General features: G+C 33.6%; 1 protein-coding gene across 1 annotated transcript; it reads left to right on the forward strand.

Moving 5' to 3' along the window:
- The first annotated feature begins 8,178 nt into the window (after window positions 1-8,178).
- LOC107001937 (pectinesterase-like) lies at window positions 8,179-10,804 on the forward strand. Its single transcript, XM_015199889.2, has 4 exons — window positions 8,179-8,406; window positions 9,389-9,552; window positions 9,636-9,956; window positions 10,033-10,804. The coding sequence occupies exons 1-4, from the start codon at window positions 8,375-8,377 to the stop codon at window positions 10,725-10,727; spliced, it is 1,212 nt and encodes a 403-aa protein (XP_015055375.1). The 5' UTR covers window positions 8,179-8,374; the 3' UTR covers window positions 10,728-10,804.
- Window positions 10,805-17,534: the final 6,730 nt, after the last annotated feature.

A 17,534-nucleotide genomic window follows, 5' to 3' on the forward strand; every position in this document is an offset into this window, starting at 1 on the left:
ACCGGGTTCAAAGACTCTACCCATGTAGAAAGAAATCATTTTTAAAGGCTGCTAGTAGAATCCGAAGATATTAGAAGAAGACAGGGGACCTGGTCCTATTCTGTCCATCAGAAGACTTTTTGATTTGGAGTATATGGTGTTGATTGATTGTGTTCGGTATAAAGATGATGGAAAGAGTACCTCAAGAGTGGATTATGTTATAGGATGATCACTCACTCAAGGGAGAATAAAAGGCAAAATTCAGTTGCTCTTTAATCAACTTAGGCGAGAATGTAGCAAGTGCAGTTTAATGGATTCAACTCTTGTGGATCAGGAAAAATCTTGAAGCTTATAAAAATCTGGCTGAATTAATCAACCAGATGATGGAAATGCTAAAACTTCCTTGAACTGATCTTGCCTGAAGCTATTGACTTTTTCATGACTATGCAAAGGGAGCAGGTATCCTTTCTTTTTAGTTATGTGTGATTTAGCAAATTTAGTTCATACTTTGTAGGTATACACACATGGAAAAAGGGGATGAAGGAAAATAGAGGTCAGGACAGATCTAGGGAATGACATTCAAACTACAGAGAGGGATCTTGTCTTTTCTTGAAGGTTTGCAATCTTAATATTGCAGTTTGAATTATGAATGAGAATCATTGCAATTGCCAAATGTCTTCCATTTAATAATCTGAATTTTGTCTCATGTTTTGAGTACCAAAATGATACTTCCTTTCTGTTTCTTTGTACGTCATATTTGTTTCTCTTTCCCCAAAAATTAATTTACCTTCCAAATATCAAGGTGTTTCGAAATTCTCTTTTCTATTCTTTTCAAACACACTTCAAATTGTTAACCCCTTTATTCATGCTGGAGAATTCTCTGCTGAAAATGTTTTAACTGTGAAGTCAGATCTGGTCCTCCATGAAAAATGAAGAAGTGGAAAATATGATGTTCAAAAAAGAAGTTGATATTTTGAGAACTCAAAGTTTTCTGAAGAGGAAGGTGTGTAAAAAAAAACTTATTGGTTCCTCAATTGTTGATCTATTCATCTCGGATGCCTTGAGTTATTTCCGTTATCATTTTTTCTGTTTTGAGAATCTCAGGCTGGTGTTGGAAGTTATGACAGTTGCTCCTGTTAACTGAAATACTGAAATGGGTTGTCTAAAAATTCTGCTTCTGAAACAACACTATCAGAGAGACCAGGTGCCAAATTAAAAAAAAACTGGCAGCCCTGAAGGTTCAACATACAGGTTGGGTTGTACAACATGCTGAATGTTAAGAGACGATTCTGAAAATATTATGCTAAGGGATATCCTCTATTAATTCTATTCTTTCAATCCGTTGCCTCTAAGTCATCCCTTTTCTTCCTATCTCTCTATGTCAGTCCTCATTATTTAATTTGGGCATTATTCTGGTTTTCATTTGTAATCATATTTGCAATGCTTTGATGTCTAATCTTTTGTTTATGAATGAAAAAAGTCTTGTTTCTACTGACTTGTCTCATTACTTTATATCTTTTTACTCATGCTAAGTGTTGCCCAAGTGGCCATGAATTTACTTGAACTACATTTCATTCAACATGGTTTACTGCTTTAACCCTTTTTTATGATGTCAAAAGGGGGAAAGTTGTTAAGGTAAGGTATGACATAAATGGTGTTATAACTTCTTAAAGAAGTATGAGATCAATGGTTTTATCACTACTGGAAGAAAACATGGGTCATGTTGATAGGGGGAATCAATGCTAGCTACTTGAAGAGGAAATGGTTTTGCCAACGGGGGAATCAATGCTAGCTATCTGAAAAGGACCTGGTCCTTTCTTCATTGGGAAGAAGTTGAACAAGTTTTTCATCATCAAAAAGGAGGGAAAATGCTATGTTGGTTTGATGAGTTGACAAACTTCAGGATGATTCAACTCCATTATGCCATGAATTCTTATTGATAGGGGGAACTGGTGAATAAGTATATTATCATCAAAAAGGGGGGAAACGTTAGTTCGAAGCTGAGTTGAGATGTTAGCTCGAACTTGAGATTATGTTTTGATGATTTAACAAACTTATCGATCTAACAAGGAACCAAATCCTTGTCATCGGAACTGCTGAAAGTCAGATGAATGATAAACTCAGTGTGAGTTATATTTATGTGCTATCATCAAAATGGGGGGAAATGTTATATTCTAGGTGTTTTGATGATCCTCACGAATGCGAGTCCCTGGTCCCTAATAGAGTGCTATCGTCCAGATACAAATGGGGTACAGTCGTAAAAGCTGTCATGTAAGGTCGTAGGTGAAAAGTGCAGTATCCTACAGCAATAAGAAGAGCAGAAGACATTGTATGTTTCAGTATTACACAAATGCAGGGACCTGGTCCCAGGCAGAGTTTCCTCCATCATATGCATAATTGGTTACAGTTGTAAAGTTGTCACGTTAGAGGTTGATAAGGCGTCAACTTACTACAACAATCAGAATGGAAGAGGGTGTTTGTCCAACGGGTAATAATTCTTTATGTTATGATATTTTTCGCATGACAAACACCATATTAAATTCATTCATCCAAAGAAGGAAGTCAGCCAGCAAGCCTTTTTAACAACTCACAAAGAAGTTTGCAAGGGACCTTGTCCCAGCAAGACTGCGACGTGAAAATGTTAAAAGACAGCTATCAGAAAAGCTGCCACATCTAATGCGGTAGGTGCACAACATTACCAACAGAAGGCTTTCAGCCAATGGGATGATCTCAACGAATTTGTGGTGATTTATATTATCTCTTCATATCAAACACAAATTTATGTTTTTGAAAACAAAGTTTTGGATTTCAGAAAATCCAAAAGCTCAAAAAGCAAAAGCCATCTTCAAGAAGTGTCATCCTAAAAACAACAACGACGTGATAGAGCTACAAGCTATGTAGTTGTCTTAGGATTATATCTTCCGTGCTTACATTGTAAATCTGTTCCTAATCTATAAAGGATTCAGATATTGTTTTGGGTTTGTAAAAGTCTAAATCAGTTAAGGTTAACTGATTTAGTGGGCAACATTGATTTGTTGCTTAGTCAAATTCTAAGTCATCTAAGGTTAGGTGGTTTAGTGGGCGGTGTGGTATCCTCTTAGCAAATTCGAAATCATCCGGAGCGTGGTGGTTTAGTGGGCATGTTGTATCCGCTTAAGCTCTTCATGTAATAGGTTGATTACTTGATTGTGATATTAGTAACTTTTTCTCACTGTAATCGGGTTTCACTTTTTCTTGAGAAGATTAGTGAAGAAAGTTGTAAATCCTATGCAACAGGTCGTGGTTTTACTTCCTTGAGCAAGGACGTTTCCACGTAACTGCATGTGTTGTGCTCTTTGTATTGTTTACTCTTCTGCACTGTTTTTGCTGTGTTAAGGGACCTGGTCCGTTGACTGCTAGTGGACGCACATATTCTAGCATTCGTCTAAACCTAGCCAAACACTATCATGTAGTTCCTTAGCCAAGTGTACTTCTACTCTATCCTTAGCTTCACATTCTTTTTTTTTTATCATAGTAGCTTTGTTAAGAGATAGTAGTACTCCAATTTGTTTCGCGATCGGATTGATAACATCCCAATTATAGAAATGCCTCGACCTAAAGCAAGATAATTCTTACCATAGCAGGGTCTCGATCCCATGGAGTTTCTTTGATTTACATCGTTCAACAATGGAAAAACTTGTATCGATTGATTTTACAAGTAAAGGGATTTTTTGTTGGAAATGTGGGAGTTTTCACCCTTTGTAACTTTTTTAATCACCATTTATCATTACCAAATTAAATATGTTGGACTTGCAAAAGTACGTTATTCAGATAACAACACTTCAATTCAATTCCACACAACTAGCAAATATATGCTTAGTAAGACTTTCCACAGTGTATCAAACTTCCAGCACCCAAGAAGAGACAAAAATTGGTTGCACTTCTCAAAGTAGTTTTTCCAATGTATCTGATTTTGAAGAGTCCAGACTGTTGGGTATGCAACAAGAGTTAATGGGAAATGAAGGGAAGATGACAAGAGAGGAACTTGGAAAATTGGGAACTTGAAAAGTCCTCTTATGCTTTAGTGTAAAGGCTTTTGTCCCTCATCAATGGTGGAAAGAAAAATATGAGAGTTTAAATATGACAGCACTCCTATTAATTGATAAAAGGGTTGGAAAGGGGGACCCCCTCGTGCCGTCACCGTCGTCGCTCCCTCGGCTCGGCTTTGGAAAATGAACGAGTGATTATTTTTTTGACAAAGTTTGTTTTAATTATTTTGAAACGTTGCAACTTTCAGGAATAACCATGACCTTTTGAAAGATTGCAATTCTCATGAATGGTCGTGTGAATTCTGAAAGGGTTGCAACCTTTCAGAACCAGCTCCTCTTGCATATAAATACCATTCATTCTTCAGATTTTCTCCTTATAAATTTTTCTTATTTCTCGTTTTTCTTCTGCACAAAGTTTCTTCGTGTACTTTACTATTCTTGGGTGGTTCGATGACAATTAAGCTTTTGGGTATCAATACGTTGGTGATTGAGATCACTCTATTCTGATAGGACATATTCCAAATCAAACCTCGGATACTATAGGGGAATGTTATCCTTAAGGGGACACTGTGCATTTAATGGGCTTGATCTTTTCCTGTTCTTATTTTTCCAGATTCGTGTACGTTTACATTTTTAGTTTTTTGTTAATGAATTTTGTTCATCTTTCTTATAGGTTCATTAAACTTTGATTAATTTCGTGTTTCTGCAAAATTTTGTTGGAATCAGTAATTCTGTTTTTCTAACACAAATTAACAACACAAACACCTTGAAACTAACAACCTCATAAGTTCCATATATAGCACCAACAACACCGCAATGCCAGGACCACCCTTCAGAACTGATGACAGAGGTTTTCTATAAACTTATTGTATATCATGCGACTTGCACATCTCTGTGTAATTTGACAGGGTTTTTCTGGAGTTGTAAGATTTTAAGATTGATAGACTAAATTAATAAGCTTTTTGCATACATAAAAGACGTTTTCCATAAGTTGCATATATAAGGGACCAAATCAATCTAACCCCATACATTAATAACTGTTTTGATCGTTTCCTCGTTTGAGTTCGGTCACTGATTAATATGGGTTGCTTCATTTTACAGGTTAGTTTGGATTTTCGCCCAAATAAAGCTAAATTATTACATACCTCTTATACAACCCATTAAATTTGGGCAGTTCAATAGAATTTGGACAAATTTTACTACTCATAACTTCTTAGTGGCATAGCCTATAAACGTATTTACATTCATAAAAGGAGGCACTTAATTTTAATTGCGTATTACTAAATTTTAGACTCAAGTCATATATAGTTTCTCTTAAAATTGTTAACATAATTTTCTTATGAATCTCAACTCGGCCTAAGCCTTGTATCTATTGATAAACCTCTTCCATTTTGAACTCGAACCATTACAAAGAAATACTCAATTATAATTAAGCATATATAAGAGTAAGAATATAAAAAGCACCAGAAAAGGTTATACAAGAAATAATAGAATGTGAGACATGAGTTCTGGTTAACAACACTTTCCTCCACTTAGCTCCGCCACTAGGCATCATTCTATTATAATTATTAATCAAAGGTTTCGAGTCATGTGAATGAAGAGCCCTCAAGGCTAAATGGAGATGTTTAATTATGCTAATTGCGAATCCAAATTAGTTAGTACTATCAGAATTCTGGATGGTTAATGAACAGGAAGAAAACACATAGCTATTTCTTGTTTATCTAATGCATTTGTACCAAGAAAACTTGATGCAACAAGATAAGAACATATATTGACTATTTTTGTAATATGATAATTATAACAAACACAACCCTAATATTGTTTTTGAAAAGTCTAAAAAATATGGGATATTGGTGGGAATCACTTGTCACCATTTATAAAGTTCCTAACTGTAAAATGTGAGGCAATGCTTGGATTCGTAGTATGGGATGTCCATGTCACACGATCTCGGGTAACAGCACCTGGTCCTCTATTCTTGTACTCCAGAAAATATGGATGGCGATGAACAATGGGTTTCTTTGCAGATTTTGACCATTTGATCCATCCTTTAGGACTTATGAAGTGGTCGATGTTAATGTGTATATTTATTACTGCTAAAAGTTATTTGGTTGTAGTGTTAAAGAGTTGTAATTTCAAGAATGTTATTTGGATTACTTGATTGGACTAGATTGTGGCGGAAATTATTTGAAAGGTGAAGACTCAAGTCTTGGATTGACGTTGATTGAATTAAGACAATTGATTTCCTAAATTTTGTAAATATTGTTGATTCTTGTATTTCACCATTGTATGTGTTAAGGTGTAACGAGAATTAGGTGATTGGTTCATTGTTCCACTTGATTATTCTTAATGAATAAAAATGGGATTAAAGAAAAGGTAATATGTTGATTATAATGCTTTTTGAATTTTCTGATGGTGAACCCTATTTGATTGATTGGTGATTTTCTTTGATTATGTGGACTTGAACTACTTGAATTGTTTTTTCTTTCTTATGGTGATAAATTACTTATATGCATCGATGTTAATGTGCACCGCGATGAGACATGTGATGTTATGCCAAAAAGATAAATAATTTGGGCAAGTTAAATGATATAAATGTGAAGGGAAATGATATCAACTAGTTACATGATATAAAGTCGAAGGGAAATAGTTTTGGGTAGTGATAATATGATGAAGGACACGGTTCCGACAATTAATGTGATGTAATGCCTAAGGAAAAATGTAAGTCAAAGGGAAATGATTCCAGTTAGAAAATTGATATAAGCGAAAGGGAAATGATTCTAGGTATTGATATTGTACTGAAGAAAAATGGTATCGGAAAAAAATGAGTATTGTGATTTGATGCATTTTGATACTTTTGATTGATCTTCTTGTTACTCGTGCTTGATGCACTTGATACTTGTAATTGATCTGTTCGACACTTGTGATTGACATATTTGATACTTATTATTTATTGAAATGTGACTATTGGATTGTGACCATTGAGCATTGTGGACTATTTGTGTAGAACTATTAGTTTGGTCTAACTTCGTTGCAAGTTGTAGTTTGAGGAGGTTCGGTTGAGATGAAAGGAGTACTCGATTTCTATATAGTTTTGCTTTATTTAGTCTTGCTGAGTACCGTGTTGTTCGGCAGTCACTCTTTCCTTCTACACTATGTACATAAGTTCCGAGACCAGACCCATGTGATCTTGTTCTTGTTCTAGTATCAAGGATTTTCAAGGGACTGTGAGAGGTAGTTGATTGTCACCCTGGAGGGCCCTCTTGTTGTTTTACTTATGTTATTTTCCAATCGAGATAAAAAAAAACTTTGAGACTTGTAATTACCTTTTGAATTATGTATTTTAATATTAATGGATCGTACATGTGACAATAGGTTTTGGGGTTATGCTAAAATGAATAAGTTTTCTGCTCTTATATCATTATTCCCATACTTTTCGTATTTCTTTTGTTTCGTTATGTTGAGGCTGTCTTGGTGGGGATACACAGGTGACGTTATATCTATTTTTTTATCACGAGAATATTTAATATGCTAATGACTACTCCCTCTGTCCCCTTTTATTTGTCACCTTTATACTTTGCACTTGCATTAAGAAATGATGTAACTTTCCCCTGTACCCTTATTTACTGGTTTTTAAGTCAACATTATTAATAAATGACAAGATTAACTAACTACTCTATGAAGATTGAAGGGTATAATAGCCAAAATATTATAATGTATGCATAAATTTTATAAAATGACAAATATTATAGTCCAACTATTTATAAAAAGAAAGGTCATATAAAAAGGGACGGATGAAGTATTAAATATTCTTAATAGTCTAATTGACTTTTTTCTTAATATAATGTCTATAGCGTTACTTTTCTAATTGTAACAGATTTGTTACTTGGAGATTATCCTTCTTAATTAGCCATTAATATTATTGACAATCATTTGTTTTTATTTTGACTGGGTTGAGCTCTTTAGCCAATATGCGATAACCTTTCAATCTATCAATACTAATAAAAGGTCTATTCTTTTTGGAGAGAGAAAAGATATCAAGAGTACCTACTTTATTGTGTTGAGTTTTCATTCTTATTAAATCTTAATTAGATTATGAATCCTAGTTTTATACAATGCCTGACATGTCTCAACTTTTGATGAATTCGATGCAAATATTTGTGTTGATGTATTTCCCGTAAGATTTCCAACGATCTTATCGAGTCTTGATAATTCAAAGTTTTATTGTCTTTATTGACTAAGGAGTAATCAAAGAATTAAATTTATTGTGGTAAGCAGATATAAAATGGTTCAATGCGAGGTGAAGCCATAACAATAAAAAGGGAAAAAATATTCATTGTGGAAGTTAGCACAGCAGAGGAGTTTATTTTATGGTTGGACTTTTTCCTTTCATATTAATAAGGTATGTTATGATACTGTACAATTCTAATATATATTTGTGTGTGGAAATTGTTAATATACCCCGAAAAAGATTCACAGAAATTATAATCTTGCTAGGTAAACATAAATTTGATTAAGTGAATGATATATTTATTTGGTCATTTTTCAAGTGAATTTTATGGTTATTATGCAAAAGATTGAATGTTAGATTTTGGTTGTACCAAGATTATTTTCTGTTTAACTCCCAAATTGTAGAAGAAAAATATTTATTTGTTGTTCATTCTAGAACAACTCAAATTCTTTGAATGAAAAAGTTCTTTTTATTAAAATCACATACGAAAATATTTGTATTATCTGAGGTGTTAATTGATACTAATATTTGTGCAAGTTGATTTTTGTGAAATTGTGACAAAAGATTGAATGAGGGTTTTATTTGAGTTTGATAGGGTGTTAATAAAATTACAACTTTTCTGTGGTAATGAGTTTGATTTGTTTGTGTTCAATAATTTTATGTGATATATGAAAATGTTGATAGTAATGTTTGTTTGATTAATTCATATGATTTTATGATAGTAAGAATCATTCTTTTTGACTTATATTATATTAAGAAGACATAATATTTTAATCTTACTTTTTAAAATTTCCAACTGTAAAAATTGTGATGAAATTAGGTATGTTACGATCATGTTTATAGAGTATCTAAATTGTTAGAATAAATTTAAGATGCTAAGTATTTTGTTAACTAATACAAATTTTAGACATTTTTTGTCGCATGATGTAATGGTTCGTTGTGTTATGAATAATTGAGTGTTGAGATTGAGTACTATGTAGATACTTCACTAGAAACTTGGTCAATTAAGGTACTTGAAAACAACAAGTAGCAAATTTGAACTCGATCAATATAGAATGTCTGGTACTCGCATTGAGCTCAATTAATATACTTACATTCTAATATTACATATTAATATTATTCTTATAATAATTATTATCACTTTTTTATGTAGTACAAGAGTAGACATTGATAAGATATATCCATTTATTCAAAATAAGCTTCAACTGCCAAGAAGTTTGCTGCTTAATCCTTCCAGTGACTCAAAGTTTTCGTTCTTTTGGATTAGCACCAGACCGTTCTTCACCTTCGCGATGGTTATCTCAAATACTTTTTGCGGTATCATTCCTCTATATCTCTACATTGTAGCTGTAATTCATTCATACTATAAAAATAATAATTCTTTTAATCTTTCAATGCAGGGAATATAATGGCTTTGTTTGTTGCTGCAACAATTGTTTTATGTTGTCAAAGTCAGTTGATCCCTGAAACACCTCACGTTGTTGTTTGTCAAGATGGGACCGGGGATTTCAAGACTATAACTGGAGCAATACTTGCAGCCCCGAATAAGAGTGTCCAACCATACTATATCAAGATTAAACAAGGCACATATCGGGAATACATTTTAGTTGATAAAAAAAAGACGAATATAGTATTGATCGGAGAAGGAATGGGTATTACAATAATAACGGGTAATAGAAGCCTCTACGCCGGCAATAAAACATATGACACCGCAACAGTGGGTAAGTCTCCCTCTCTATATATGCATTTCATTGATTTTGATAAATTATAATTCTTTGTTCTTATTTTTGTTTGTAGCGGTTCGTGGGAGAGGCTTCACAGCCCAAGACATCACCTTTAGGAATGATGCTGGACCGGCAGAGTATCAAGCAGTGGCGTTAAGAGTAGAAGCAGATTTGTCTTCTTTCTATAGATGTCGCTTTGATGGGTATCAAGACACTCTATATGTCAAAAGGAACCGTCAATTTTACAGTGATTGTGAAATCTATGGCACGGTAGACTTCATTTGCGGTAACGCAAAGGCCTTATTCCAAAACTGCTTAATTGAAGCATACATTCCATTGGCCAGGCAGCATAACACAATCATAGCACAAAAGAGAGATTTTAAGAAAAATGCAACCGGAATAGTACTTCAAAATTGCACTATAAAGGCAACCCGAGATTTGGAGAATATGGATAACGTCACCACCTATTTAGGTCGACCATGGGGTAAATACTCTAGGGCAGTGGTCATGGAAAGTTACATTGACCACTTCATAAGTCCTAAAGGATGGATCAAATGGACAAAATCTGCAAAGAAACCCATTGTTCATCGCCATCCATATTTTCTGGAGTACAAGAATAGAGGACCGGGTGCTGTTACCCGAGATCGTGTGACATGGGCATCCCATACTACGAATCCAAGCATTGCCTCACATTTTACAGTTAGGAACTTTATAAATGGTGACAAGTGGATTCCCACCAATATCCCATATTATTTAGACTTTTCATAAACAATATTAGGGTTGTGTTTGTTATAATTATCATATTACAAAAATAGTCAATATATGTTCTTATCTTGTTGCATCAAGTTTTCTTGGTACAAATGCTTCAGATAAACAAGAAATAGCTATGTGTTTTCTTCCTGTTCATTAACCATCCAGAATTCTTATAGTACTAACTAATTTGGATTCGCAATTAGCATAATTAAACATCTCCATTTAGCCTTGAGGGTTCTTCATTCACATGACTCGAAACCTTTGATTAATAATTATAATAGAATGATGCCTAGTGGCGGAGCTAAGTGGAGGAAAGTGTTGTTAACCAGAACTCATGTCTCACATTCTATTATTTCTTGTATAACCTTTTCTGGTGCTTTTTATATTCTTACTCTTATATATGCTTAATTTTAATTGAGTACTTCTTTGTAATCTAAGAAGAACAAGATCACATGGGCCTGGTCTCGGAACTTATGTACATAGTGTGGAAGGAAAGAGTGACTGCCTAACAACACGGTACTCAGCAAGAAACCTACTAAATAAAGTAAAACTATATAAAAATCGAGTACTTCATTCATCTCAACCGAACCTCCTCAAACTACAACTTGCATAGAAGTTAGACCAAACTATAGTTCTACACTAATAGTCCACAATGCTCAATGGTCACAATCCAATAGTCACATTTCAACAAATAATAAGTATCAAATATGTCAATCACAAGTGTCGAACAGATCAATTACAAGTATCAAGTGCATCAAGCACGAGTAACAAGAAGATAAATCAAAAGTATCAAAATGCATCAAATCACAATAGTCATTTTTTTCCGAAACCATTTTTCTTCAATACAATATCAATACCTCGAATCATTTCCCTTTCGCTTATATCAATTTTCTAGCTGGAATCATTTCCCTTTGACTTACATTTTCCTTCGGCATTACATCACATTAATTGTCGGAACCGTGTCCTTCATCATAATATCACTACCCGAAACTATTTCCCTTCGACTTTATATCATGTAACTAGTTGATATCATTTCCCTTCAGATTTATATCATTTAACTTGCCCAAATTATTTATCTTTTCGGCATAACATCACATGTCTCATCGTAGTGCACATTAAATTTATCACCATAAGAAAGAAAAAAAATTCAAGTAGTTCAAGTCCACATCATAAAAGTAAATCACCAATTAATCAAATAGAGTTCACCATAAGAAAATTCAAAAAGCATTATGATCAACATGTTACCTTTTCTTTAATCCCATTTTTATTCATTAAGAATAATCAAGTGGAACAATGAACCAATCACCTAATTCTCGTTACTTGTTAACACATACAATGGTGAAATACACGAACCAACATTATTTACAAAATTTAGGAAATCAATTGTCTTAATTCAATCAACGTCAATCCAAGACTTGAGTCTTCACCTTTCAAATAATTTCCAACACCCCACAATCTAGTCCAATCAAGTAATCCAAATAACATTCTGGATATTACAACTCTTTAACACTACAACCAAATAACTTTTAGCAGTAATAAATATACACATTAATAAAGATTGTTAAAGTCTTTGTCGACATTAATTAAGTGTCATTGAAACCAATGTCGCTAATTAAAGGCTTTAGAGACATATACAAAGAGCGCTAATTGTCGCTAAAATACATATTTAGTTGCAATTAAGTATTGTTGTTAATTAATTATCGTAAATGGTCATTTTTGATGTTGTGTAATTCATATATTTATAAAAATGGGTCAATCAACTCAAAAATTGTAATAACTCAAATTTTACAATAAAAACATTCAAATATTATAATAATTAAACATGAAGTTCCAACTCAAAATGGAACTAACAAAGAAAACTATTGTAGAAGATAACCTAAAGGGAGATGAGAGCCATAAAATCAAAGAAAGGGGATGAGAGGACTAAACATTTTTATCAACAATTGCATAAACCATTCTTGCTCATATGTCGTCCTTTTAACTAGTTATTAATTTGGTATGAGTCCCAAACCAATATTTGTGAAGGCCTTCTAATTTTTCTTCTTCTTTTCAGCTCAATAACTACTTGTGTTGCATTGCATCCATATATGTATCAATATTAGGACAAATTTGGTTCATAAGAAAAATCTAATTTCAAAAATTAAATTTGAATCCAAAATTATTTACTTGTACATGTTATCCAAGAATTTGGAACTCATTGGTGAAAACATTTTCTAAAAAAAGAGTTCAAACCAGTTCACAACCACCATTTTAGTTTAGAATCGAAGTTCTTGAAAAATCTTGTCATTGTCAATCAAAATTCCAAGTTTCAACATTAAAATTCATAAATGATTAATGAGAAATGACTTTTTAATGTAACAAAGGTTTGCCCAAATGATTTAAAACAAAAAAATCTCTTCAGAATTGCTTTCAAGGAGTTTGGGCATAAGCCACAAAATTGAACGGCTTTAACCCTTCTTTAATATCGCAAAAGCGAACCCCGAGAAGAAATTGGCATTCACGATTGCGATCTGTCCTTCACTAAAGAAAATATTGCACTCACAACAGACCCATCACGAAAGCAAATTTCAAATGGACAGACTTATAACACCCCAAAAATTTGTAAGCTAAGGCTTCAACCATTTTTTATTTTTATCTTAAGTTGTATTGGGTGATTCTTAAATTGCTCATATGTGTACAGATCAATTCATTAATGTGGAAATGAATTTTTATTTGAATTAAGGTCAGAAGAGCTCCCTATCACAAAGTTGAGATGAAAGTTTCTTTACTGTTTAAGTTTGGACATAAGATTCTACTTAGGTCAACTTCAAACGATCAAATACCCCCGCATATATTGAATCGTGTGACCCATGACCTATCAAATTAAAGGTCTTTTAGTCGTCTTTCCCACACCAATGAATTTTCCTCATTTTTATTTTGGATTTAAAGGTTATTGTCATGTTATCAAGGACTGTCATAGTAGAAAAAAGTTGACGGTAGTCCGTCAGGGAAGTCAACTACTTGACGGTCTATCAATTTTATTGAAATTTCAGTGTTTCTGATGTTTTTGACGATGAGAGGTGACAAATAGTGGTCCTGGTTACTGTCCATCAGGACCTCCGTTAGGCGCGACTGTTTTTGTATTTTTTTGATTAATTATGGGTACTTAAAACTTTCCAATCCACTCTAAGACTAAACACCGACCCTTTTACACCAAGTTAAGGGTGTTATCAATGTTAAAAAATCATTAGAGCAAGGTTCCAAGAGGAGAAAAAGTTAGGCTTTCGAGCGTTTTTCAATTTTTCATCAATTTCTCGAAGAACTTTATTCTTCCAAGGTATGTAAATTATCATAGTGTTGGACCAATTAATCCACATGTCGTATATTTACTTTCAGCCAGTAAAAGAGCAATCTAGGGTTTTTATTCTTGATTTTGAATATTTTTTAGATGAGTAGTATTTTTGAGTTCTGATTTCTATTCCAAATTTTTAAGTTGATGTAGATCATATATAAAGATTTTTTTAAATTTATTTTTTATGTATATTTTCAAGCATGAACCTTATTATTAATTTATTTAGAAAACCTTTTAACCAGACATTGTTTTAAATTGATTTTTGAAAAAAGTAAAGAAGAGTCTTCAGTAGAGACTGAAGAGTTGTTTTGAGAGGAAGTATAAGGGAACTAAGTATTTCCCCAATGATATCATATTTAAAGTTATAAAAGAGAAACTTCGGTTTCTAAATGAGTTTATGAGTTTAGTGATATTTCAGAGCAATTACCTCTTTTAAGAAGATAGTTTGAGCAATTATCTCATAATAGAGAAAGAGTATGTTTTTTTACATTTGAGCATGAGTATATATCTTACTGGGAGTAGTATTGATCACCGGTATGGGTATGAGTTTAGACAACTCAAAATTCTCATAAACTATGTCTTGCCAGTATGAATATATGATCATACTTTTTAGATGAATCTTTAGCTTAGTGGATCCACTTAGTTGAGAATTTCTATCCCTAAAATGGTGTGTGACAATTTTGGCAGAGTGGCCAAGACGTTGTATCATCACGTAGCCATAGTGAAAGGTTGTCAGTTAGAAATCTTGTAATAGAGTTAAAGTATATTTTAATAAATATCTTGTTATGTTTAGTTCAGAGATGAGTATGTTTTGTAAGGTTTTAGATTATTTAACTCTTTTATTTCTTTAAATTCAGCTTGAGTTTTGTTTATCTATTGTAGTCCTTTCCTTAAATTGTTTTGTTTCAGTCATATTAATAACTTGTACATTCTGTATTAATGTCATCGGACCTTTATACTTTCTTGGTGAAGCTACAGGTGTTCAAGATCATCAATAAGCGTTTTATTGCAATTACTTTGTGCTATATATAGCTTTGTTGAGCCTCGTTTTATTTGAGAGGATTTCAATTTTTTTTTCTTTTTTTTAGTTGTCGTGGGCCTTGTCTTGACATCTATCCTAGTATTAGAAGTTTCGTAGATAGTTAGAGTTGAGGAGTCTCTCAGTATTTCCTTTTCACTTTAAGATGTTTTGCGAGATATTATATTTATAATATTTAGTAAGTTTTAGTATTTGACTTGAGTGTAGTTGAGATATAGGAGTTAAACTCTGCATGCAAAGCTCCTTGTAGTTTCTTGAGTTAAGTCTTCTACTAAGTAGTTAGTCAGGTCGAGGATTCATTTGCGGACAAAAAATGGTTCTCGAGGCCAACCACTTTATCTGTGTGAAGCGTGTCACTTGTATAATGAGGAAGACATTTATGAACTTTTCGCTTTCTTTCCTCCTTTTCGTGAGATAGAGTTTAACTTTATAAAAGTTTCTTCTAACTTGTGATTACATGTGTCTTTATATATAACACCTCCACAAAGAGCTGTTCGAATAAATCCTTCTAGGAGGAATGCTAATCCTCAAGGTCCAGAAGCTCCCAATGCACAAGAAGTGAAACCACCTCATAGAGATGTTACCAATTCTATGTTAAGTAATGCAATTCAGATTCTAACAAAGGTTGTGGCAAATCAGGTTGGTCAACAAAGAGTGGATTATCAGCATGTGACTGATATGTCAAGAATCCGTGAGTTTTCGTAGGATGAATCCGCAGATCTCACAGGGTGGAAGATCATTGAGGTTCAGAAAAATGTGGAAGAACTTCAGAAAGTTTTTGAGGTCATGCATATTGTTAATACTGAGCGTGTGGAGTTATCATCATATCAACTCAAAGGTGTTGTTATAATTTGGTATCAGTGGAAGAACAACGGGGTAGATAGGGCACCACATCTAAGCTGAATTGTGTTGGATAATGTTCTTTTTGAGGAACTTCTTTCCAAGAGAGCTAAGGAAATATAAGTTAAGAGATTTCCTAAAGTGAAACATTAACCTATCAGTGTGGAGGACTACAACCTAAAGTTACTCAGCTATCCCGCTATGCTCTAGAATGGTAGCAGATATGAGGAGCAGGATGAGTTAGTTCATGTACGAGATATCCCTCTTATAAAGTAAGGAAGATAAGACGACTATATTGATATAGGACATGCACATAGAAAGGGTCATGATTCATCTCAGAAGAAGATAAGATAAATGATAGAAAAAGTGTTTCACAGTAGTGGGATAAGACAATAACCATTGAGATTTGTTGGAAAAAGAATGGGAATGGGAATAAGTCATCTTTTCAGTAAAGGTCATCTGGACCTGCTTGATCTTCTGCTAGGCACCTACACCTTGAAGCAGGAATAATCGCCGAAACCAGAATTCTCAAAATTTTCGAGCTCGAAGTTTTCAGTCTCAAGGAAGTAGGGAACAGGGCTTTGGATCCCACTTTGTTCTAAGTGTGGTAGTGTCAGTATGGAAGATTGTCATGATGGATTCAATGGCTTCTTCAATTGTGGTCAAGCAGGTCACTTTATGATAGACCATCCTAAGACTAGGCATGGTAATAGGTGCAAGAGAGCTCAATTTTCTTTCGCAGCTCTAGTAGATATGACTGCCTAAAGAGCAGTTACCGCTATGGCTAGTCGCAAGGGTTAGGAGAATTTCTCATATGTTGTCACCTATATGCTTAAAATATTTTCTACCAATGTTTATTCCTTATTTGATCCATGTCTGATTGTGTCTTTTGTGACTCCTTATATAGTAATGATAATCAAAATTTCCTCCAAACAACTTCTAGAGACCTTTAGTGTTTCCATACTTGTTGGTGAGTCTATTTTGGCAGAAAGAGTCTATCATGATTGTAACATTTATGTCTATCACAAATATACCATGACTGACTTAGTTGAGCTCAATATGGTGGATTTTGATGTTATTTTAGGTAGGAGTGACTTCAGGCTTTTTATGCCTTAGTTAATTGTAGCACTCGAGTAGTCAAATTTCAATTTCCTATAAGTTAGTTTTACAGTAGAGAAGTAGTTTAGCAGTTCCTAAAGGTCGATTTCATACCTTAACGCTAGAAAGTTAGTCTCCAAGAGGTGCATCTATAACTTAGTCCGAGTTAATGACTCTAGTGTTGAGACGCTGCCTATTCAGTCAGTTCTAATTGTAAGTGAATCATAAGAGGTCTTTCCATACTATCTCTCCGGAGTCCCTCCCAAAAGGGAGATAAATTTTGGATTAGATGTTCTTCCAAATACTCAATCCATATCTATTTCACTATATAAAATGGTTTTAGCTTGAATCAAAAACATGAAAAAACAGTTGATAGATCGTCTTTATAAGGGTTTCATCCAGCCAAGTTTCTCACCTTAAGGCGCTCTGGTCTTATTCATGAGAAAGAAAGATGGTTCCTTTAGGATGAGTATCGATTGATCCCATTTGAAAAAGCTCACCATAAAGAATATGT

Source organism: Solanum pennellii, chromosome 10 (genome assembly GCF_001406875.1).
Source record: "Solanum pennellii chromosome 10, SPENNV200".
Classification (NCBI taxonomy): domain Eukaryota; kingdom Viridiplantae; phylum Streptophyta; class Magnoliopsida; order Solanales; family Solanaceae; genus Solanum; species Solanum pennellii.

Bases quoted from the DNA above. Each gene is read 5' to 3' on its own strand.
- LOC107001937 (XM_015199889.2), top strand. From the start codon at position 8,375: ATGGTTGGACTTTTTCCTTTCATATTAATAAG. The intron at 9,553-9,635 runs GTATCATTCCTC...CTTTCAATGCAG, and splicing joins TATCTCAAATACTTTTTGCG to GGAATATAATGGCTTTGTTT. The intron at 9,957-10,032 runs GTAAGTCTCCCT...TTTTGTTTGTAG, and splicing joins ATATGACACCGCAACAGTGG to CGGTTCGTGGGAGAGGCTTC.